The sequence below is a fragment of the Neopelma chrysocephalum genome, unplaced genomic scaffold (genome assembly GCF_003984885.1).
Source record: "Neopelma chrysocephalum unplaced genomic scaffold, ASM398488v2 Primary Assembly neopelma1_77, whole genome shotgun sequence".
Taxonomy (NCBI): domain Eukaryota; kingdom Metazoa; phylum Chordata; class Aves; order Passeriformes; family Pipridae; genus Neopelma; species Neopelma chrysocephalum.
This window is the reverse complement of record NW_020897738.1, coordinates 5,242,061-5,261,226: the sequence shown is the minus strand read 5'-3', so window position 1 is coordinate 5,261,226 and position 19,166 is coordinate 5,242,061. Positions and strand designations below refer to the sequence as shown.

The window sequence follows — 19,166 nt, the reverse complement described above, 5'->3', positions numbered from 1 at the left end:
TTTTAACGATCTGGCAAATGAGGAGGAGAAATTTGCAATTGCAGATGGAAGTTAACTGACTCAGCAAGACTGGTGCATGGCACTGACTTGCTAGTCACTATTAATGGCCTTTCAGTCATAAACCACTGACAAATACAGTATTAGGAGTTCTTCTACAGGCTAGTTGATCTTTTTAATGTATCTCAAAATTTAACTTGCATAATTTCTCTTACATCACCTCTTAGGGGTGACTTATGGTAGGCAATAATAAAGAGTGATGCTGAAAACTGTACAGGATAATTCTATAAACCAGGGATGTCTTTACTTTCCCTGAGAGACACTGAGAGCTTCAAGCAGAAAAATAACACTGTGAACAGTGCTGGCTTAGAGGGAAAAATGTTTACAGGGGCCTTGTGACACTCAGGCAGCCCAGATTTAGTTTTGGGTTTTTTTAAAGGTCAGAATGACAAGTCCTCCATTTATGTGCTGATGATGAGCTTTAGGACTGGGTTAAACTTTAAATTTGTTGTTTAATTACCAAGTATTCATTTGAGGTTTAGAAAATGGAATAGAGTTAACTGTTATGTGTATACAGTTAGAAAAAGCAATTATTGCAAGACATGAATTTTTAGGTAAGTTTTTGTTTACTAAAAATTAGTTACTTCAACTTCTGTGGACTATGGGATGTTAATCTGAGTGAGCTTTGTGTAGAGAAATGACCAAATGAGAGTCAGTGCAGTAGAAATGAGAATGGTCTCTCTGGGGAAGCTGTCATTCAGGAGTACATGGCTTTTTTATCCCTGTGCTGGGCTTCTAGAAAGTTATTCCCTTAATGGTGTAGCTCAGTGAGGTGTCATTTCATCAAATACCATGTGAAGCCCAAAACACTTAAATCATTCCAGTGTGACTGTAAATGAAACCTGAACTCTTCAGTGCATTGAACTTGATTGAATTCTAATAAACAGGCTTCATTTTCTTCAGAAACTGAATTACTTGCTTTTAATCTTCCTCAGGTCAAAGATCGGGGCCCGGAAGCCACGAGAAGATTTTTTAATTGGTTTTATTGGAGCATTAATTTGGGAGCTATTCTGTCTCTGGGAGGCATTGCATACATCCAGCAGAACGTGAGCTTTGTTATTGGATACAGCATCCCAACGGTCTGCATTGGGATTTCCTTCATGGTTTTCTTATGTGGGCAGAGTTTCTTCATCACCAAACCCCCTGATGGCAGTGCCTTCACAGACATGTTCAAAATCCTCACATATTCCTGCTGCTCCAAGAAGACACACATGGAACGTTCAACCAGCAGGTTTGTCCTGAGCTTTTCTGTATCACCTGAATTCAGCAAATCAACCCAGGAGCTGGAACGAGTTAGTTCAAACTAGCTGGTAGTGAGTCACACCAGAGACTGCATTAGAACATGCAGGTCTGCTTTGAGAACTGGAAAACTGGAGTCCTGGAGATATTTTCTGGGAGTTCTGGGATGAGAGAGGCACATTTTGAGGTCACTGGATCTCCATGTTGCAAGATCAAGTCTGCTGTTTTCAGCTGAGTGCAGTGTCCTGCCAGTTCAGACTTTCCAAAACTGTAACATAACCTGGCTATGGTGCTTCTAAGCATGAATTAACTTCTCTGTTAGATATGTTTATAGGTCCCTTCTGATTTGAAAACCACTGCATTTAATCTGCATTTAATATTGTAAGTGGCTTGATGGGCCTCCAGAGTTTTTCCACACTTAAGAGATGCCCATGGAATACTGGTGGTTGAATCCCTGATAAGAGATGTCAGGTTTCAGGTACTCAGATTGAGAAACAATTCAATTACCATCATTAATTCAGTTAACAAACAATATCACAAACTACAGGTTCTGCATATTGGAGTGCTAATTTTTTAGGGCTGGGGCAGGAGGAGGATGGGAAATAAGGAAACCTTCATAACAGGTTTCATCTTATGTTTTCACCTGCTGTGACCCGTTCCAGCCTAGTTGTGTTGCTGTAACTTGCATGAGTTACTTTGGAAATGCATAAGCTGTTTATAATGAAGTGTCCCAGGATTGTCAGTCGTGTCAGTTTTTGTTGTTTAACCAAACATTTCCAATTCTTTTCCAAAGTGAAGGCCAGGGAATTCTTCACCAGCCTCGCAAGCAAAGCCTGTTTGAGATGGCCAAGCTGTCTCGGGGGGGGCCCTTCAGAGAAGATAAAGTAGAAGATGTAAAAGCTCTTGTCAAGATTATCCCTGTCTTCCTGGCTTTAATACCTTACTGGACAGTGTATTTTCAAGTGAGTAGTTCCAAATGGTTACAGTTGTATTTTACATGTCTAAAAAAACCCCCCGTCATTTCTAATCTAACACTTTTTCTGGGGGCTCTCTCATAAATGTGAAACTTACCTTGAAGGTGAGAGATGACAAATGGCTGTTAAGAAAACTCTCAAATAATATTTTGACCTAATAATAAAAAAGAAAATGAAATAAGAAAATGAAATCATTAAAGCTGTAGTTAAGACTCAGATTTTGTAAATGTAAATAAAAATTTTGTAATGTTCTAACAATAATTCTCTTTGGTTTGCTGTGTTAGCACTCTACCTCTGGTATAATCATTGTTAATTATTAAAAATACCTCGCTCTCAGCACTCCTTGTCCAAGTAATGTCAACTCATCTTTCCTAATTCTAGATGCAGACAACATATGTATTGCAAAGTCTCCATCTGAAAATTCCTGAGATACCAAATGACACCAACTCCATCCACACGGTAAGCAGAGCAAAACACCTTAAAAGTGTGGTTTCTTTAGCTGAAATGCAAATGAGGTAAGTATTGTACAAAAATTCCAGCAAGTTCAGGTAGTGCCTAAGGGGAACTGGTGGCCAAATTCCCTGGGCATTTAGAACCATGGTGCACATTACAGGGGTTTTGTTACACCAACAAGTGTGTGGAGTCCACACCATCCTGTTCTGAATGTGTTCAGGTAACTCTCACTGCTTTAATTAAGAGTGTCTTCATCCTTCAGTGGACCAAGTCTGACCTTTGAAGAAAGCTTATAAATCTATATGCCCTAAGTTTCCAAAGTAGGACAGAAGCATTCCTGCAAGCTCAGTAGGAATACCCCTCCTTAACTGGTGCATTAGTATTTGGAATCTGGGATATATTTGTTACTTTATACTGCTTAATCAATAATCACTTTACCTTGAATCAAAAGAAGTTGTTCAATCAATATTTTCCAAGATAGGCTGTCATCATGTGCCTGCAGGAATGGTACAGAGCAGTAAAACCAAAAAGTATGAATATAAGTTATTAACAGGTCTGCTTTGTGTTATTATGAACCATGTGATGGCTTTTTATAACATTGTCAGGTGGACTAGAGAAGTGGATTATTTTCTTCTAACAAAGTGCACACAGGAGTTCAGAGTCCCCTTGTCAGACTGAATATTAAAAATAAAAATATTGTCAGTCTGAATGTTTATTGTGTAGAAATGAACATGGAGCTTTGGTTATCAAACTGAGCATTAGAATTGTTTCAAGTTGTAAGTAAGCATTATGTTTAATTAAATTAATTCAAAAAATAATGGCTTTCACTGGTTTTCTTGAAAAGACTTTAAAATAACACTTTTTCTAACAAAAGTGTGGATTTAAAAGTTAGTTGCCTGTTTGTAGTGTTTACTTAAACACTGTTTGAGGCAAGGATGATGGAACAATGTCTTGATACATCTAAAGAATGATTTTCTGTCCTGCCCTGAGTGACTGGCTCCTTTCTCTGCAGCACATCAGTTGTGTTGCTTTATTTAGAAATACTTTGTTGTGATCTAACAGCATAAAACAATTAAGTTAATTTGGTTTTGCTGTCTTCCATGGTATGTGGTCTACCTGAAGGATGCTGACCTGCAATCTCCTTTATGTAGTGATTTGAGGTAATTAGGAAAAGGAGCAGTAATATAACATTTTACATTGTACCTTGTCAGGTTTTCCTTAAGCTCTGCAGGCACCTCTGCCCAATACTAAGAAAAGCATATTTCCTCTTGATATGAAAAGAGTGAAATATGTGTATGCCCTTTAATCTGCAGGCTCCTGATAGAGTAGAAAATGGAAAGCATATATTTTAAACAAAAAAAAACCCAAACCCAAGTGAGTGATTGGGTGAAATACAGCAGTGCCAGAGGCATTTGGTATTTCTCATCTTTCTTACCAGATTTAGCAATGACAAAAAATTCCTACATCCTTGACTCTAATTACACAAAGCAGTCTCTGTACAAACTGTGACACAGGTTACTGCTGGTGTGATATTTGAAGCAAAGGAAAAGGTGAGTGGGAGAGGGAGGAAAACTGACAGTTACAATTTTGCAAAACTTCAAAATAAGCAAGAATTTGCCTGACTCAGCAGAATTCACTGGGCATTTTTCAAAGCATGTGACCATTGCTAAGTAATGTACACAACCTTATGTATCAAACTGCTGGATATCTTTATATAGCCAGACTAGATTGTTATTCCCTTTGTAAATCAGTGGAGTTCTTGTCTGCAGGGAGAGCTGTGTGCCCACAGTGTGTCAGAGGCTCAGGGCTTGGCTCTTTGAGGGATTTGCAGTGGTTGAGGTTTGTAGACTTTGGGGAGTCTGGTTGTCTCCCTCTGTTACTGTGGCTGTAGCTTTAGATTGTCACAGGCCCCTTGGTCATCCTGGATCATCTTGGAGTCATGGAATGGTTTGAGTTGGAAGGGATCTTAAAGATAATCTTGTTCCATCTCCCTTCCACAGACAGGGACACGTTCCAGTGGATCAGGTTGCTCAGAGCCCCATCCAACCTGGCCTTGAACACTTCCAGGGATGGGGAATACACAATTAGAAGTCTCCAGAAAATACTCATCTCTTCTACCCTGGAGTTGCCACACACACAAACACTTCAGTACCAAAAACTGAATCTGCATCATGTAAATCAATGATTATATATTTGGGGCCAAAAAGCCAGTGGGATGCATAGTGCAGTGTCTCAGTGTTCTGAAGGGATTTTAAAAAATCTCCCCAAACCAGAACATTTTTATAAATCTACCTCAACTCTCTTGGTTTGTTAGCTCAGAACAAATGTTAAATATTATTAAGCTTGGTAGAAATGGTCTCATTCACACCAGTGTGAATCCTGTTGTCAGTTAGTGAATCTTGCAAACGAGACAGGACACATGTATTGCACCACACTCCTTGTTCATTTGACAAGCATATTTTGATTTTAATTGAATTTTGCATTACATTAGCAAAACTCTGTTTCTGCTGTTTTGTGGCATATTTCTGATAGTTCTAAGCCTAATAATAGAAGATATACAGAACCTGGCTATTAAATATTTTTCATGACTGGAGTAGGAAAAAAGTTTAGTTCTGTCAGACTAGAGTATATCACTGGAAGCCAAATAGTAGGGACTGTTTAACTGCATTAAATCACTTCCTGACTTGTGTGCCATTAATACTGACTTGGAATGCTTTTAAAAATGGGTGTATTCATTTAAATAATCTGCACAATTTTTGCTAGATTTGAGTTACACAATCAGTCATTCCTCAGACAGGTGCTCTATGACTAAGAAGATCTTAATGGCAGAAAAGCTCCCAAAGGAGAGTGATTTCTTTTTTGTTTTGTTTTGTTGGGTTTTTTTGGTTTGGTTTGGTTTTGGTTTTTTTAGTTGTTGGTTGGTTGATTTGTTTTGTTTCTTTGTTTGTTTGTTTTGTTTTGTTTGGTTGTTGTTTTTTTTTCCATAAAATGTATGTCAGGATTTATTCAGAAACACTCAGATGTTGTGATAATGCTCATGGCCATCACAGCTCTCCAAAGGAATTCATACAGACTTAGTTTAGGTAGTTAACTTTTGTTCTAACAAAAATTAATTCAGAGTAAGCATCTAAAATAGGAGCCCTCTGAAACCTAAAGATCTTATAAAAAATCCTTTGCAAAACATCTCTGAGTTCTGTGTTTTGCTTTTTGAGAGTACTTTCTTCATCTGCCCAGTAATTTCCTTAGTCCTCATTTTCCTTGGAACTGTGTGCACTATTATTTGCTTTTGTGAAAAGAACATCAAGTGTTCAGAGCATCCTCCCCCCCAAAAACAAAAACAAACCCCCAAAAAACAACACCACCAAAACTAACGCCCACCTCAGCACAGCTGGAGGTGTGTCTGGAGAGGGAGAATGTACAATAAGGGTGGAATTGCTGTGGTGAGGAGTCACTTGTGCCTCTGAGCTCCCAGATTTATGAACAGCCAGACTAAATGAAAGCCTGAATAGCTGAATGTTTTCCTCAGCTTTCAGACACTCTCATTTTTCTTTTCACAGTGTCTGTCAGCGCCCGGTGCTTTATTTTGGATCGAAGTGTTCAATCACAAATCTCTTTTTTTTTTTGTAAAGTAATAGTAAAAATCAACTCTTTAAGTATGGAATTGCTAACTTGAGCCATCTACCCTTTAAGTTTCCAGCAGCCTGGTTGACCATGTTTGATGCAGTGCTTATTCTGATCCTAATACCCTTAAAAGATAAATTGGTGGACCCCATTTTGAAGAGGAATGGCCTGCTCCCATCCTCACTGAAGAGGATTGCAGTTGGAATGTTCTTTGTCATGTGTTCTGCCTTTGCTGCAGGTAAGGAGACACCCTTGAGATCTACCTACATAATGAATTATTCAGCTACTTGCAACAGCATTTTCTAAAAAACTTTGTGAATCTTTAGCTCAGCATTATTCAGATCTCATTTTCATGGGATAGTTGGAATGCAACTGCACAGATGCATTTCCCACAATGAAATCCAATTTGATTGTATCCAAAAACTTACTAAACTGTTCTGAACCTTTGCATTAAAATTGGACCATTTTTCCTGCCTGAAGTAGACTTTGCATATACCCTTTAAAAACAGCCTGTTAGTCAGGGTTTTCACATAGATTGTTACTTTCTAGTACACTTGGGAGTGGAGAACTATTTGTTTTCTGACCAAATGCCTTCCCTTCATGATTAGTGAGTTGCCTGAACAGTGTCCAGCATTTGGATACAAGGCTGTTAGTCCTCTCAAAATAAATTTACAGTATTGTGGAAGTCCATGTTGTCTGATTTATTAACATTTGATCTTGAAGTTGAGAATTTATTTATCCTGAGAAACAAATTGATTCAGAAATAAGTATGTTTCCTCATACATTCTAACTTCCAAATATTAAAAAGGTGAAATTTTACTAATACTTTATCAAAGGATTAAAGTTAGGTTATGGCTGAACAAGAGTTTCCTCCCACTTTTGGGTTTTTCTGCCCTACCTTAATGTGCCCTAATGTTTGGGAATTAGTGTAGTGTAAAATAGCTTAGCTGTAGCATGAAAGGGAAAAGATAGCAACTCTGCTGGAACCATAAATCAGCTGCTTTTGAGATGATTTAAGGTTGTTAAACGCTGCTGATGTGGAACTGAACATCTCTGAGCAATGCTTCATGGAATCCATAGCCTTCACTAGCATCACTGAAATGAACATATTGATAAAGCATTATAGCATTAAATAAATGAATTTCAGCACTTGTGATGCCCCATATTTTAGGGAGAGGGACACTTTATATGGCTATTAAGATTTCTTTCAATGAGAGAGATAATTACCTTATTAGGCCAAGGTCACTTTGTGTGTGGGCAAGGAAAGTTCTTTAAGCAAAGTCATTTAAACTTAAAATAGGAGTGTTTCTCTTATTCCATGTTTCTTAGAACACTGGTACTGCAAAAGAGGGTGATGTAAAACAGTTAAATGTCAGCTCTTTAAATAGAACTCAGGCTGACATATAGGGGAATTCAAAACCAGCAATATCTGTCTTTATTAGTAGTGGGGGGGAAAAGCACATTGAGCTGTGATAGCTGAGTTGGGGAATGGGTTCCTACAGCAGAATTCTAAAAAACTTTAAATGCCAGTTTTTCTCTTCACCTACAAATGTAACACATGATTTTGTGGGTTTGATCCTCCCCAGCTCTTTCACAGTAGAAGCTGAAAAGGTGAATTCTTTTGGATGGTTATCTGCAATCTGTTTGGAAAGTTTAACCTTTTGGAGTAACTTAATATCTCTTCATCATAAGAGGAATTTAAGAGCTTCAGTTGCCACAAATTTGGGCTGTAGGAAACTGTTTATTTCTAGCAGGGTGGAAAACTTCTGTTGGTTTATATGTTTCATAGAATTTTTATTTTTTCATTAAATGATATTTATAGCTGCCATATTTTAATATTCTTAAAATACAGTATTACTTCCAACCATTTCTACTTTAGAGAGAGAGACTGATTAAAATCTTCAGCATATGATGATGTTAAGAACTTGCAATCATGGAAATATCCTAATGATTTGTTTGTACCATATTTCCATTTTAACTTATTTAACAGGCATTAGTTGTGGACACTACTCAGGCTGCCTATTAGATTGTTGAGATTATTTAAAATATTTTCTAAACTGTGTAAAAATACAACTGATTAGATTTAATGAACATCTGCTGTGCTTCATGCATTTTATCATAAATTCTGAGTAGCAATACTTAAGGTTATCCAACTGGAAAATCTACTTCATTTATAGAGTTTAAACCATTATAGCAAGAATTTAAGATATTATTTTAACTACTAAATCTGTAAGATTGAACATGAAGCTTGTCTATCAAAGTCTAAGGAAGACTCAATAGATTCTAGATTCTGAAGTACTTTGAAGATAAATTTATGGCAAGGTTTGGTATATTTTAATTATGTTCCTATGTGGCTAAATGCCTCCTAAATCTGCTTATGTTGTAAGGAATATAAACACATTAAGGATCATTAGATGTTTTGAGGTGCAGTAATTTTGTGTTGAGTGTATATGAATGAAATTATGTCTGAGCTCTTAGATGACTGTACTGCTTTTTTACATTTTAATTAAGTTCCACTCTAAAAAGTTTGGCAGCTATATAAAATACAAAACCATTGAGAAATCCAGCTTTATTTTAATTACATCAGCTCTTCATAGTTCAGAGGTAGATGAAGAGCTAAAGATACACTTCTTTAGCTGTGGCCTCACCTACAGACTATATATAGGGACTCTGGAGAGCTTTAATCATGCTTTCTGCTCAGCTTGGGTCCCTTGCCATGACCAGGACTAATAAGAAAACTGCATGTCATGGTAGGAGGTGGTTTTGGCAAACATCAGCCATTTCCTTTGGCATTGTCCCTTAGCACAGAGATGGGATCTGGCTGCTCCCCTCAGGGTTTCTGTGTCACAGATTTGTGAAAAAATGGGAGAACAGATATCAGGCTGTACATTAGAAATTGTATGTGCTTGTCAATAGGGTTCAGAGTGGTTCAGCCAACATATTAAATATTAAATGTCCCTGTCATCCTTCTCTGCCTCTAGGAAAGACAAAGCCAGAGGTGAGGAAGCAGATGTAATCACTTGTGCATAATCACCTGTACATGGTGTGATATCCATGAAGCATCATGTCTAAGCCCTGTACAATTGGTTTTTTTGTAACAGGAGGGGTATTTTGTGCCCCAAGATTGGGTCAGATCTTGGCTCAGTGAGCAGAGAGGGACCAAAAGTGACAGGCACTAAAGGGAGGCCGTGTGGGTAACACGGACTGGAGGAAGCAGCATCATTGACTCAGTCCTGCTCCTCTGAATTGGTGATGAATAAATTCACCTTATTTCCAAGGATATTGAGAGTTCTTTTATAGAGGTCCTTTTTGGGTGAAGCAGGGAGTTTTATTAACTATGAGCTATTCTGAAACACTGAGCCCAATCGTTTAATCTGGGCAACTTCAAAAAAACCCTACAGTGCTATTTGATATTCACTTTCTGCTCTAAACTGTTGTGTTGAGCAAGCTAAAAGTGCTTATATTTTACACTATCATGTCTATTTTTCATTCTGTATGAAGTACTTTCTATGCAATGTCTTGCTTGTAAATCAAGCTCTAATGAGCTTTTGGCTCTCTTCGGATGAAAAGTGTCACATAAAGGTCATAATCATATTCATAGAGGGTTTTCATCGTTCTACAGGACTAGTGTAGCCATTTTGATAAGCAAAATGGTTTCTAATTTATTAATACTATGGTGGCAGGTGAAATGGTTCAACACAGCAAAGTAGTAGTTTGTGAAAATGAGATTGTCTTAAAAAAAACCCCAGCACAGTGTGTATGAAAAAGCTTTCAGCTGATCCATCCAGAAAAGAGTTGTGTTATTAGCAATTTGTATAATTATTGGTACTGAATAAGCATATAATCACTAATTCTATAGCAGAATGTCTTGAAATAACAGTGGCAAAAGTAGTCTGAAATGCTTTCTGTTAGGAAATAAATACATATTCCTATTGTATAATTTGTAATTGCAGTTCAGGGCTGAATCCTAATTTAATTCTTAATATGAAGAAACAATATTTGTGTCTCAGGTAAATTTTTTTTTTTCCCTCCACATAGGAATTCTGGAAAGCAACAGACTGAAAATTGTAAAGGTTAAAACAATTAATCAGACAATTGGAAATGTTACATACCATGCTGCAGATTTGCCAATATGGTGGCAGATTCCTCAATATGTGCTGATTGGATTCAGTGAAATATTTGCAAGTATAGCAGGTAAGAGTCTTTGTCTGTTTTAAATTTGCTTTTATGTCTATCCTAAATGATGGACCCGTAGAATATAGATACTTCTCAAATCATTATAAGTAAGCTCTAAATGTTTCCAAATACATTATTATACAATATAACTTAATCTGAAGTGGCAAAACACACTATTGTCTTGCACAGTTGAAAACTGACTATTTATGACTTTGTTTTCAAAATTGAATTTCAAGCAGAGCAACACTTAAAATATTTGTGTGGCATCCAGTTATCATTGGATATTTTTGAACCCTAATGGAAAACAATATACTCTTTCAATATTGTATTTTAATGCAGTATTGTGTCCTCTGAATGTTCCTCTGTGTTGCAAATACAATTTGTGCTTTGCAATTTTTTTGGCTTAGAAACTGTGCTGCAGTTTAGAAAGTCAAGTAGTAAGTGGAAACATCTTTGAGAGGGGAAAGGGAAGAAATAAACCATCTTTAGAAAGACTTACCACCAGTTTAAATTCACATTACTGGAGTTTTTACATCTCTGAAATAAGAAGAGGTTTTGTGAATATTCATAATGAAGTAGCTACTTTGATGCTGTTTTGTCTACTCCATGTATAGATCAGTTTTTCTGTAGTGGTTTTAGATACCAGGCAGACTGAAAACTGTTCAAATTTTGCCTGTCTTGAACAAATGCAAGACATCTTAGATTTCTAATGGTGTTCTGTGATAGAACAGCTATGTGATTGTACTGATTTTTAGGCTGAAAGAGAAGTGGGAGGAGAGGGTGAGTAGGACTCTAAAATCTGATTTTCTGGGCTGTTTCATAGACCTGCAGGGCTCATCAGCAGGAGGAGAGCACAGGCAGCTCACCTGTTGTCACTGTGATGTGTATGGCACTGGTGTACTGGGATTAAACAAGTGAAATGCTGCTGGGAATCTCTTAGCACAGTGTTTGCACATCTAATGTTTGGCAGCAATGTTTGGTCACCAAAACAGAAACCCTTCATGGGAGTAGAAGTAGCTACTCTTATACTACTTACATCAGGTAGCTCAGCAATTCTGTGTAATATGTGAGAACTCCTCCAGTGACTTGATGTAAAACTCACTTAGCTTTTGTTTAACTATAGTTACTTATTAATGTGTTGAAATACTCTTTGCAAATAGTGAGCTTTGCAAATGGGTGATCACCCATTCAAACTGGTGTTACAGGCAGCTCTTTTTCCTCGATTCCTTCTGACAGAACCTCCTGGTTTCATTTCCCCTGTGGGAGGTGACTTTCATTCCTGGGTGAGCACAGTGGGTTAAAATGAGATTCTCTAATTCTGTAAGGTCTGGCTGGTGGTGGCCCCAGCTGTCACATGGCCCATTTGTTCCCCTCTAAGTGGAGCAGAGAACTTCTGCTCCCTCAGGTTTCTGGTTACATGTCCTGCTGTCATCACAGTTGTTAGGCAGTAAAACAAGGTGCTTGGATTGCTTGGCAAGTGGAAGAAAAATGTGGGGTTTGGTTTGCTTGGTTTTGGTTTTTTTATCCCTATCTGCTCATTTGCTCTGAGCTTTCCTTCCAGCTGTCTGGCCTGGGACCTCATGTGACTGGAGGAATTAGATATGTATTGAACTGTACCATAGATATTTACTGTGTTGGAGGAATTCTTTTTACATATGGCTTTCTTCTGTGTGAAATCCTACTTCTTCACTGCCTGTCCTTTAGCAGTCAGTAGCTGGACCTGGAAGTGTTGAATGGCTGAAGTGGTGTGTCCCCTCCCCCAGTGATGTACAGGAAAACCCATGGATTAATTTGCTCGAGAGAGTTTGTTATCTTCAAAGCACACTAAGAGCCAAGATATTGGACACTTTAGGTTCTTGAATGGAAATTCTGCTTTAGCAGTGTAGTCAATATGTGTCATTGCTGTATCACTGTGCATTTCATTATGTGTGAACAGAACCAGTCACAAACCCTGACACACAGAAATCTGAAGTCTTGCTTAATTTAGCATTTTTAGCAAAAGAGTAAAATGAGTTACTCAGAGTTACAACTTTAGCAATTGTGCTAATTAAATGTGAACTCAGATAAACAGATGACTTATCAGAATTACAAGTGTTCCTGCAAAAATAAATCAATGTCTTCCCTCTTACACAATCTTGTTTCTCTGTCAGGTACTATTACTAGTTTATACGTGTTTACAGGAAAAAAACAACTATCTGCAGGTTGTGGAAAGGTCAAGGACTTGAAGAATTCTATTTGTTGAACTCCAAACTGAGGGTTGGTTTTTTTCAAATGCTTTAGTGGACTTCACGAGAAGTCAAGTCTTTAAGGCTTAGACAATGTGAATTCTAATGTGAATACTCTGCTGGGTCTGTACCAACAGCTTTGTAACTTCAAAAACCCTTGGTCATTGTTAGGAAAAATGTACCAGAAATTCTATGCAGAGCTTAATTGCTTTGTGTACTGCACTTTCATTTGATTTTTTTACAAAGATTTTTCTCCTGCCTTCTGATTGTTATCTAAACATAATTCTTAATATTTTAAAGAAGGCCTCTAAAGACTTGAGAGTATATTTTACCAATTCGATATTAAAGCTGATAAAGGCATCTATTGTGCAATGAAACTCAGCTTTCAAATACGCAAACTGTTAACAGTTACAAAGCTATAGTGATGTGGAAATGTTTGTTGTGAACAAAAAGGGGCTAAATATCACAAGAGCTGAAACATACGTTTGGTTTTTTGTTTACTGTAAAACTAAGCCTATTCTTATTAAGCCACATTAGTTACACTCGAGGTACCTTTAAAAAGATGACAGGCATTGCATTAATCTTTTGTATTATTCTGTCAATCCTCTTAACACACCCCTGTTTAACTGGGAATTGTAATCTCACATGACAACACCACCGAGAGGGTTTAATTTCAGAAATGCTTGTTTGAGGTAGCATGAAATCGTTATCAATGGCTGCCAGCAGGGCAGAGAAGCTCTGAAGGCAAAGAAAAGATTTGATATTCTTTCTGCCAGATTAAATATTAGCGTGGCTGGAAAAATTATTCAAGTTTAGAAATGCGCCTTGTTTTGTTGCAAAAAAGTGCAAACGGTGTTACACCCATTTTGGGTTTTGTTTTGAATCTTAAGATCTTTTTCCAGCAGGAACACTCACATCCAGTATATCTGTAAAATGAACAAGAGAAAACATAGTCCAGATCCTTTCATGTGTTATACTTGAGCTTAACTTTTACAAAATGTACAGAAGCCTGGTGACCAAAATGTGACTGAGGCTCTAGAGACTGGTGGCAGCTCTGATAACTTAAGAAGAAACTTAAAAACAAACTACTGCATCCGGAGAGTAATCTGCCTTTTTTTCTTTTTTTCTTGAAGTGAGAATGGCCAGATAAATACTCCTTGAAACATCTGAATTTTTTATATTCAGATAACCCCCCAAAGCCTAGGGGAAAAGAAAAAAGGCATTTTTAGTTCTCAAAGTAAATATAATTTTGCTCCCCCGTGCCCATTTGCAGATGTCTCTCCATCTCTGTAGCCAGTCTCTGGTTACAGTTTGAATTCCCAGGAACCCACACAGCTGAGTTGGGTGAGAGCTGTTTCAGTTCCCTCCTGCCCTCCCACACAGGTTTTGTTGGCCTTTGTAACGTCCTTTGCACAGGAAAAGAGATGCAGTTGTTGGTTCCCAGTGATTTCTCAGGGTTGGATCAGTGAGAACACACAGTTCTGTTTCTCTACAAGAACCAAGTTCTTCCCTCACAAGCCTGTCTGGCTTGGAGTGTTAATCCTTCTCTTGGAAAGAAATGCCAGTGTGTTTCTATGAAAGCCTGTCTGGAGTAGCAAAAGTCAAATAGCAGTAATGGTGTAAGTAAAGCACACCTTTATTATGCAAGACATAAGATCTCTGCAGTTTTCAGTCTGTAATGCAAGATTTATGCAATGCTCAGGTCTATAATGCTCTCTTTGCCAAGAGAAATGCTAGATGAGGTAGCATTAATTTTCAGTGTGAAGCAGACTGTTTTGAAACAAGCATTTCACCTGTCAGAAACAGCTCTGCAGAGAATGTATTTGACTGTCTCTTGTGAATAATCCCATTTGATTTTTGACAGGAGTATTATTCTAAAAAGGAGTTAATCATGGGCATTAGTCTTTGCATGGCAGAGCCTAACCCAGTGTGTTCTGTTGGTACTCAATTCAGTAGCACATGTTTTCAGATTGATGGTCACTGGTATGTTTTTCTTGGGTTTATTGGCTGAAATTTGAGTAAAGACAGTTTAAAGTTGAAACCCCCTTATCTACAAGTCTTCAAAAGAATAGGCTAGCAAGCAATGAGCTCAGAGAATTCCAGATCAAAATGAAGGTAAAACTAATTACTGCCTTTCCACTTGCAATTAATTTCTCTGTCTGCACATTCAGAGATACAGACACCGAATCTGTGAGAAATAAATGTTCATGGTCAATGCAAGAGTGACCTTCAGTTCTTGAGCACTTTGTTCTCAGCAGGGAATGCCATGTGCTTTGTAAATACTGCACAGCAGACAGGGAATACAGAAACGAGGGAGAAGGGGAAGGTGGAACTTGGCAGATCAGAGTTAGTTTAATACATTTCTTTGAGGATAATTTTAGACAGAAAAATGAATATGTTGGCTCAGGAGATCTCTTGATTTTACACGTGTAATATTAATAAGATCAAAGTGTGTGTCACAGATGTTGCCCACTTGATGGGTTGATATATTGATGACCTTTAACAGGGTTCATAAAGCAATTAGAGGGACCTGGGAACTGATAGGGATTCACTGCACACCTGTAACTTCCATAGCACTACAGCAGAACAATTTACTCTTGTTTCTTAGATCTTCCAGTAGCATTTTTTTTTAAATCTTTTAATACAGGTCTAGAATTTGCATATTCAGCTGCTCCCAAATCCATGCAGAGTGCCATTATGGGGCTGTTTTTTTTCTTTTCGGGGATTGGATCATTTGTTGGCTCTGGATTGTTGGCACTGGTGTCTATTAAAGAAATTGGCTGGATGAGTAATCACACGGATTTTGGTAAGTGTATTTTTCAGTGTATTCGTAGTCTATAAAGTAGAAGGCTTCCCTTAGTTAAGCAAGCATTAAGGACATTGAACTGTTAAAGACAAAGTTTCATTTTGCACATAAGTATGAAATAATTGATCCTGCAAAATGATGCATTGCCCTCATGAAAACATGGGAAACACATGTTTAATAGTTTGCCTCCTGTCAGTTGCCTGCTCAGCTGTTACTGCATTTTATCACTAGAAATTACTTACAAATACTTGCATTTTAGTAAAAAAATATTTAAATTAGGTGCAAAAGAAGAATATATTTGGTATCAAGTACTGAAATTACTTTCTGTGGTTATGGGAAGTAAAATGTACCCATCTCTCTCTCTTAGTGATTATTCAGCTTCCTCATTTCAAATGACTTCATTGAAATTACCCTGAGTTAATTTTGCATTTCTATCTGCTAGCTATTTATACACTTTAAAGTCCAACAAATCATCTGCTATGTATTGCCAGTGGAAGTTAAAAATAATTACTGGCACCAGTAGGTGGCACCTTGGGAATTTCAGAAAATCCCACCATCCTCTATGGGCTAATTAGTTCCAACAGAAGGAGTGTGAAAAGTTCTTAAAGCATATGCTAGACCTACTGTGTGTACATGGCTTAAAAGTGCAGCCTAAACTTTAACTTTAAATGTGCTATAAGAGAATTTGCCATTTAAACTTGATTTGCATCTACCACAAAGTAACATTATCTCAGTCAGTACATACACCACAAGTTGTCATCTGCGGTTTATAAGTTGTTCTTCAAAAAAACTGCAAAAGATGACAAGTAGCCTTAACTTTATGGAAGTGCCCTCACCAAATGAAAATTTCATCATATTGAGACTTTTTTTTCCCTGTCAATTTTAAGATTAGAAAAGCGTATTTTTCTGCAGCTCCGTACAGAGATAATTCAGCTGATAAGAAAGATAATAATTTCATACAAATTAATGATGGTGCTTTTTTAGCCTCTTGCCTGTAAGAACATGCACCAAGTTTCTGCTCTTTCTGCCCACTCTCGATACCATTGGAGGTAACTGAGGCCTCCAAAATCTGCTCAGAAAGTTCACTCTCTGCAGGCACTTCAGTGTTGGTTCCTGCCATTGGAATGACTTGTTTCTCCTACAAGAACTAAGATTTCCTGGGTTTAATATCCCATCTCATAAAGGATAATTACTACTCTTTAAACATGTCTGCTCCTGAAATGGAGATTCACGTGTATATTGTATTTTAAATGTCAGGGAAAGCCTCCGTTTAATTTTATTGCGTTTTATTATAAGTTCCTTTAATTGAATCTTAAGTTTCAGTAATTAAAGTAATTTAATCTGAACATTTTATGGGCATGCTGCATGAACAGCTTGTTAGGATCCATGTGTACATCACTGTTTTACTCTCTGCACCCTATTTGATAATCATAATGGTCCCATTGGCTGTGGCTCACGGGGCACATTGGAAATGAGCCACAATATATTGTTCTTGGAAGTACAGCAATAGGTAGTACACATTTCTTAACAGAGGAATAATGTTTTAGCAATGGGCTTTCTTAATTTAACATTATTTCATGTGTCACATTATATCATGACTAATTGGTAACCCCTTTGAGGGAGTGTCAGAGGTGAACCACAAAGAAACCGTGTATGTTTTCATGGACTCTAAACTTTGTCCCAAAAGAAGGCTGAGAAACAATTGCAGTAAAGGCTTTCATTATATCTATGGAGTTGCCAAACTCTTTCCTTAATAGCTTTCATTTTTGGGGTTTTTTGGGGTTTTTTTTTTTTGGGTTAGTTTTGTTTGGTTTTGTTCAGTTTCTGGGTTTTTTTGTTGTTTTGGTTTGGTTTTTGGGGTTTTTTGTGTGTTTTTTTTGGTTTTTTTGTTATTTTTTGTTGTTGTTTTGGGTTTTTTGGTGGATTGTGGGGTTTTTCTGTTTTGTTTTTTCTTTTTTTTCTTTTTGTTTGGTCTAAGGCATTGGAGCACAAAGAGAACATTCCCTGTACTGTGCACATCTTCCTCAGCAGGGCCACCTTTTGCTCTGGATAATTAAAAATGAAACTCTGCTGCAGGATGGAAACATGATTTGATTTGGGTTTCGGTGTTTTGCAGGAAGGTCTTCACCACTTAAACTTGACGAGATTCACATTTCTATTTGTACAGCCTTTACTAATGTTTATTTTTCCCTCCCCAATTCTTTCTAGGTAACATCAATGGCTGCCAATTAAACTATTATTTTTTTTTGCTGGCTGCTATCCAAGGAGCGACCCTCTTGCTTTTCCTGATTGTTTCTGTGAAATACGACCACCAGAAGTCGAAGGGGAACGAAGCTGCTGCCAACGGGAGGATCTGACCCCTGTTGCAGGGCAGCCTTGGTTGCAGCAGCACCCAGAGAAGTGGCAGCACTCCCAGAGCCCACAGGCTCTTGTTTTCTCCAGTGGGACTCTCCCCAGACTTGCATGTCACAGGAGTTCTCTCCCCTGCCCCCCTCGTGTAACGTAGGTAAGTGCCTTATGTTGGTGGGGCTGTTTCTTGCACTACGTCCTGGCAGAGGACAAACCTTGGAAGTGGATTTAACTCCAGGCATTCGAGTTGCTCTTTGCTCATTTGGGAGATGTTTACTTAACTCTTCAAAGCTGGGACACTCTACACTGGGAAATGGAGTATAAGGAGTCACATGAGACATGGACTGTTCCTGACCCAAAAGCTCTGCTCAGTGGGGAGCAGTGGAGCTGGAGAAACACTCGACAGTCTCAAGCCTACGTTGTGGACACAGGACAGAAAACTGTTTTACAGAAACCTCAACTCGTGGTTACAAGGACAAACTTTCAATACCGAGAGTCGTTTTGGGGGGAGAAACAGGGACAAATTAAATTATAAATTAGGTCAGATTAAAAACAAATATGATTCTATAATCGACCTTCTACTGGCAGCGTATCAAGGGTTTAAGTCCAAACTTGCAGTCAGAAGTATCCAATACTGAAGACTGAATTACATATCACAGTAGCTTGTTATACAACTGCTGTCAATTTTGGTGCACAAGTAACATTTGTTGGGACTGCAGTTGTTTAACTTCAGAAGTGTTTTTATTTTTGAACCTGTATTAGGACAACGCACACCTCTGGACAAAGCACTGCTCAGTCCAAGTCTGTTACTCCCCTAAGGAATAGCCTAAATATTTGCAGGAAGCAAAGTGAGCTGGAATTCTCAGCAGATCAACGCGCAATAACCATTTAGCAGCCTCAGCCACTCCCTTCAGTCTTGCCTCTCTTACTTTTAGCTAACAGGGTTTGTATCTTTCAGCAACACATTCCTCCAGCAGAGCCAATGGTTTTTACGTTCAGCCTCTTGAATTTTACTGGTTCTAACAATTGTACTTCAGGTTGTGTGCAGACTGGTGTGGAAGGTGCAAGGAATTATGCAGAAAGAAAATAAAACCTTTTTATTAATGTGTTGAATTTTTATAGTTTCCTTTGTCTGCAATTATGTTGTTAAAATGTCCTTATTTTGTACATGGACATTTTTTTTAATGAGTTTACAAAATAAAATGAACTTCCATGCTGTGACTTTTGATCCTTTGTTTCTAGGTGAATAAAACTATACTACAAATA

The 19,166-nt window shown here is 37.8% G+C and overlaps 1 protein-coding gene across 1 annotated transcript in view; it reads left to right on the top strand.

The window, feature by feature from the left end:
* Window positions 1-19,166, top strand: part of SLC15A4 (solute carrier family 15 member 4) — a 26,134-nt gene extending 6,968 nt beyond the window's left edge. Inside the window, exons 2-8 of the mRNA XM_027689251.1 lie at window positions 993-1,288; window positions 2,090-2,258; window positions 2,652-2,729; window positions 6,414-6,582; window positions 10,383-10,538; window positions 15,393-15,551; window positions 17,760-19,166. Of these exons, the coding sequence (XP_027545052.1) occupies window positions 993-1,288; window positions 2,090-2,258; window positions 2,652-2,729; window positions 6,414-6,582; window positions 10,383-10,538; window positions 15,393-15,551; window positions 17,760-17,908 (1,176 nt within the window). The 3' untranslated portion in view covers window positions 17,909-19,166. The remainder of the gene's footprint in view (window positions 1-992; window positions 1,289-2,089; window positions 2,259-2,651; window positions 2,730-6,413; window positions 6,583-10,382; window positions 10,539-15,392; window positions 15,552-17,759) is intronic.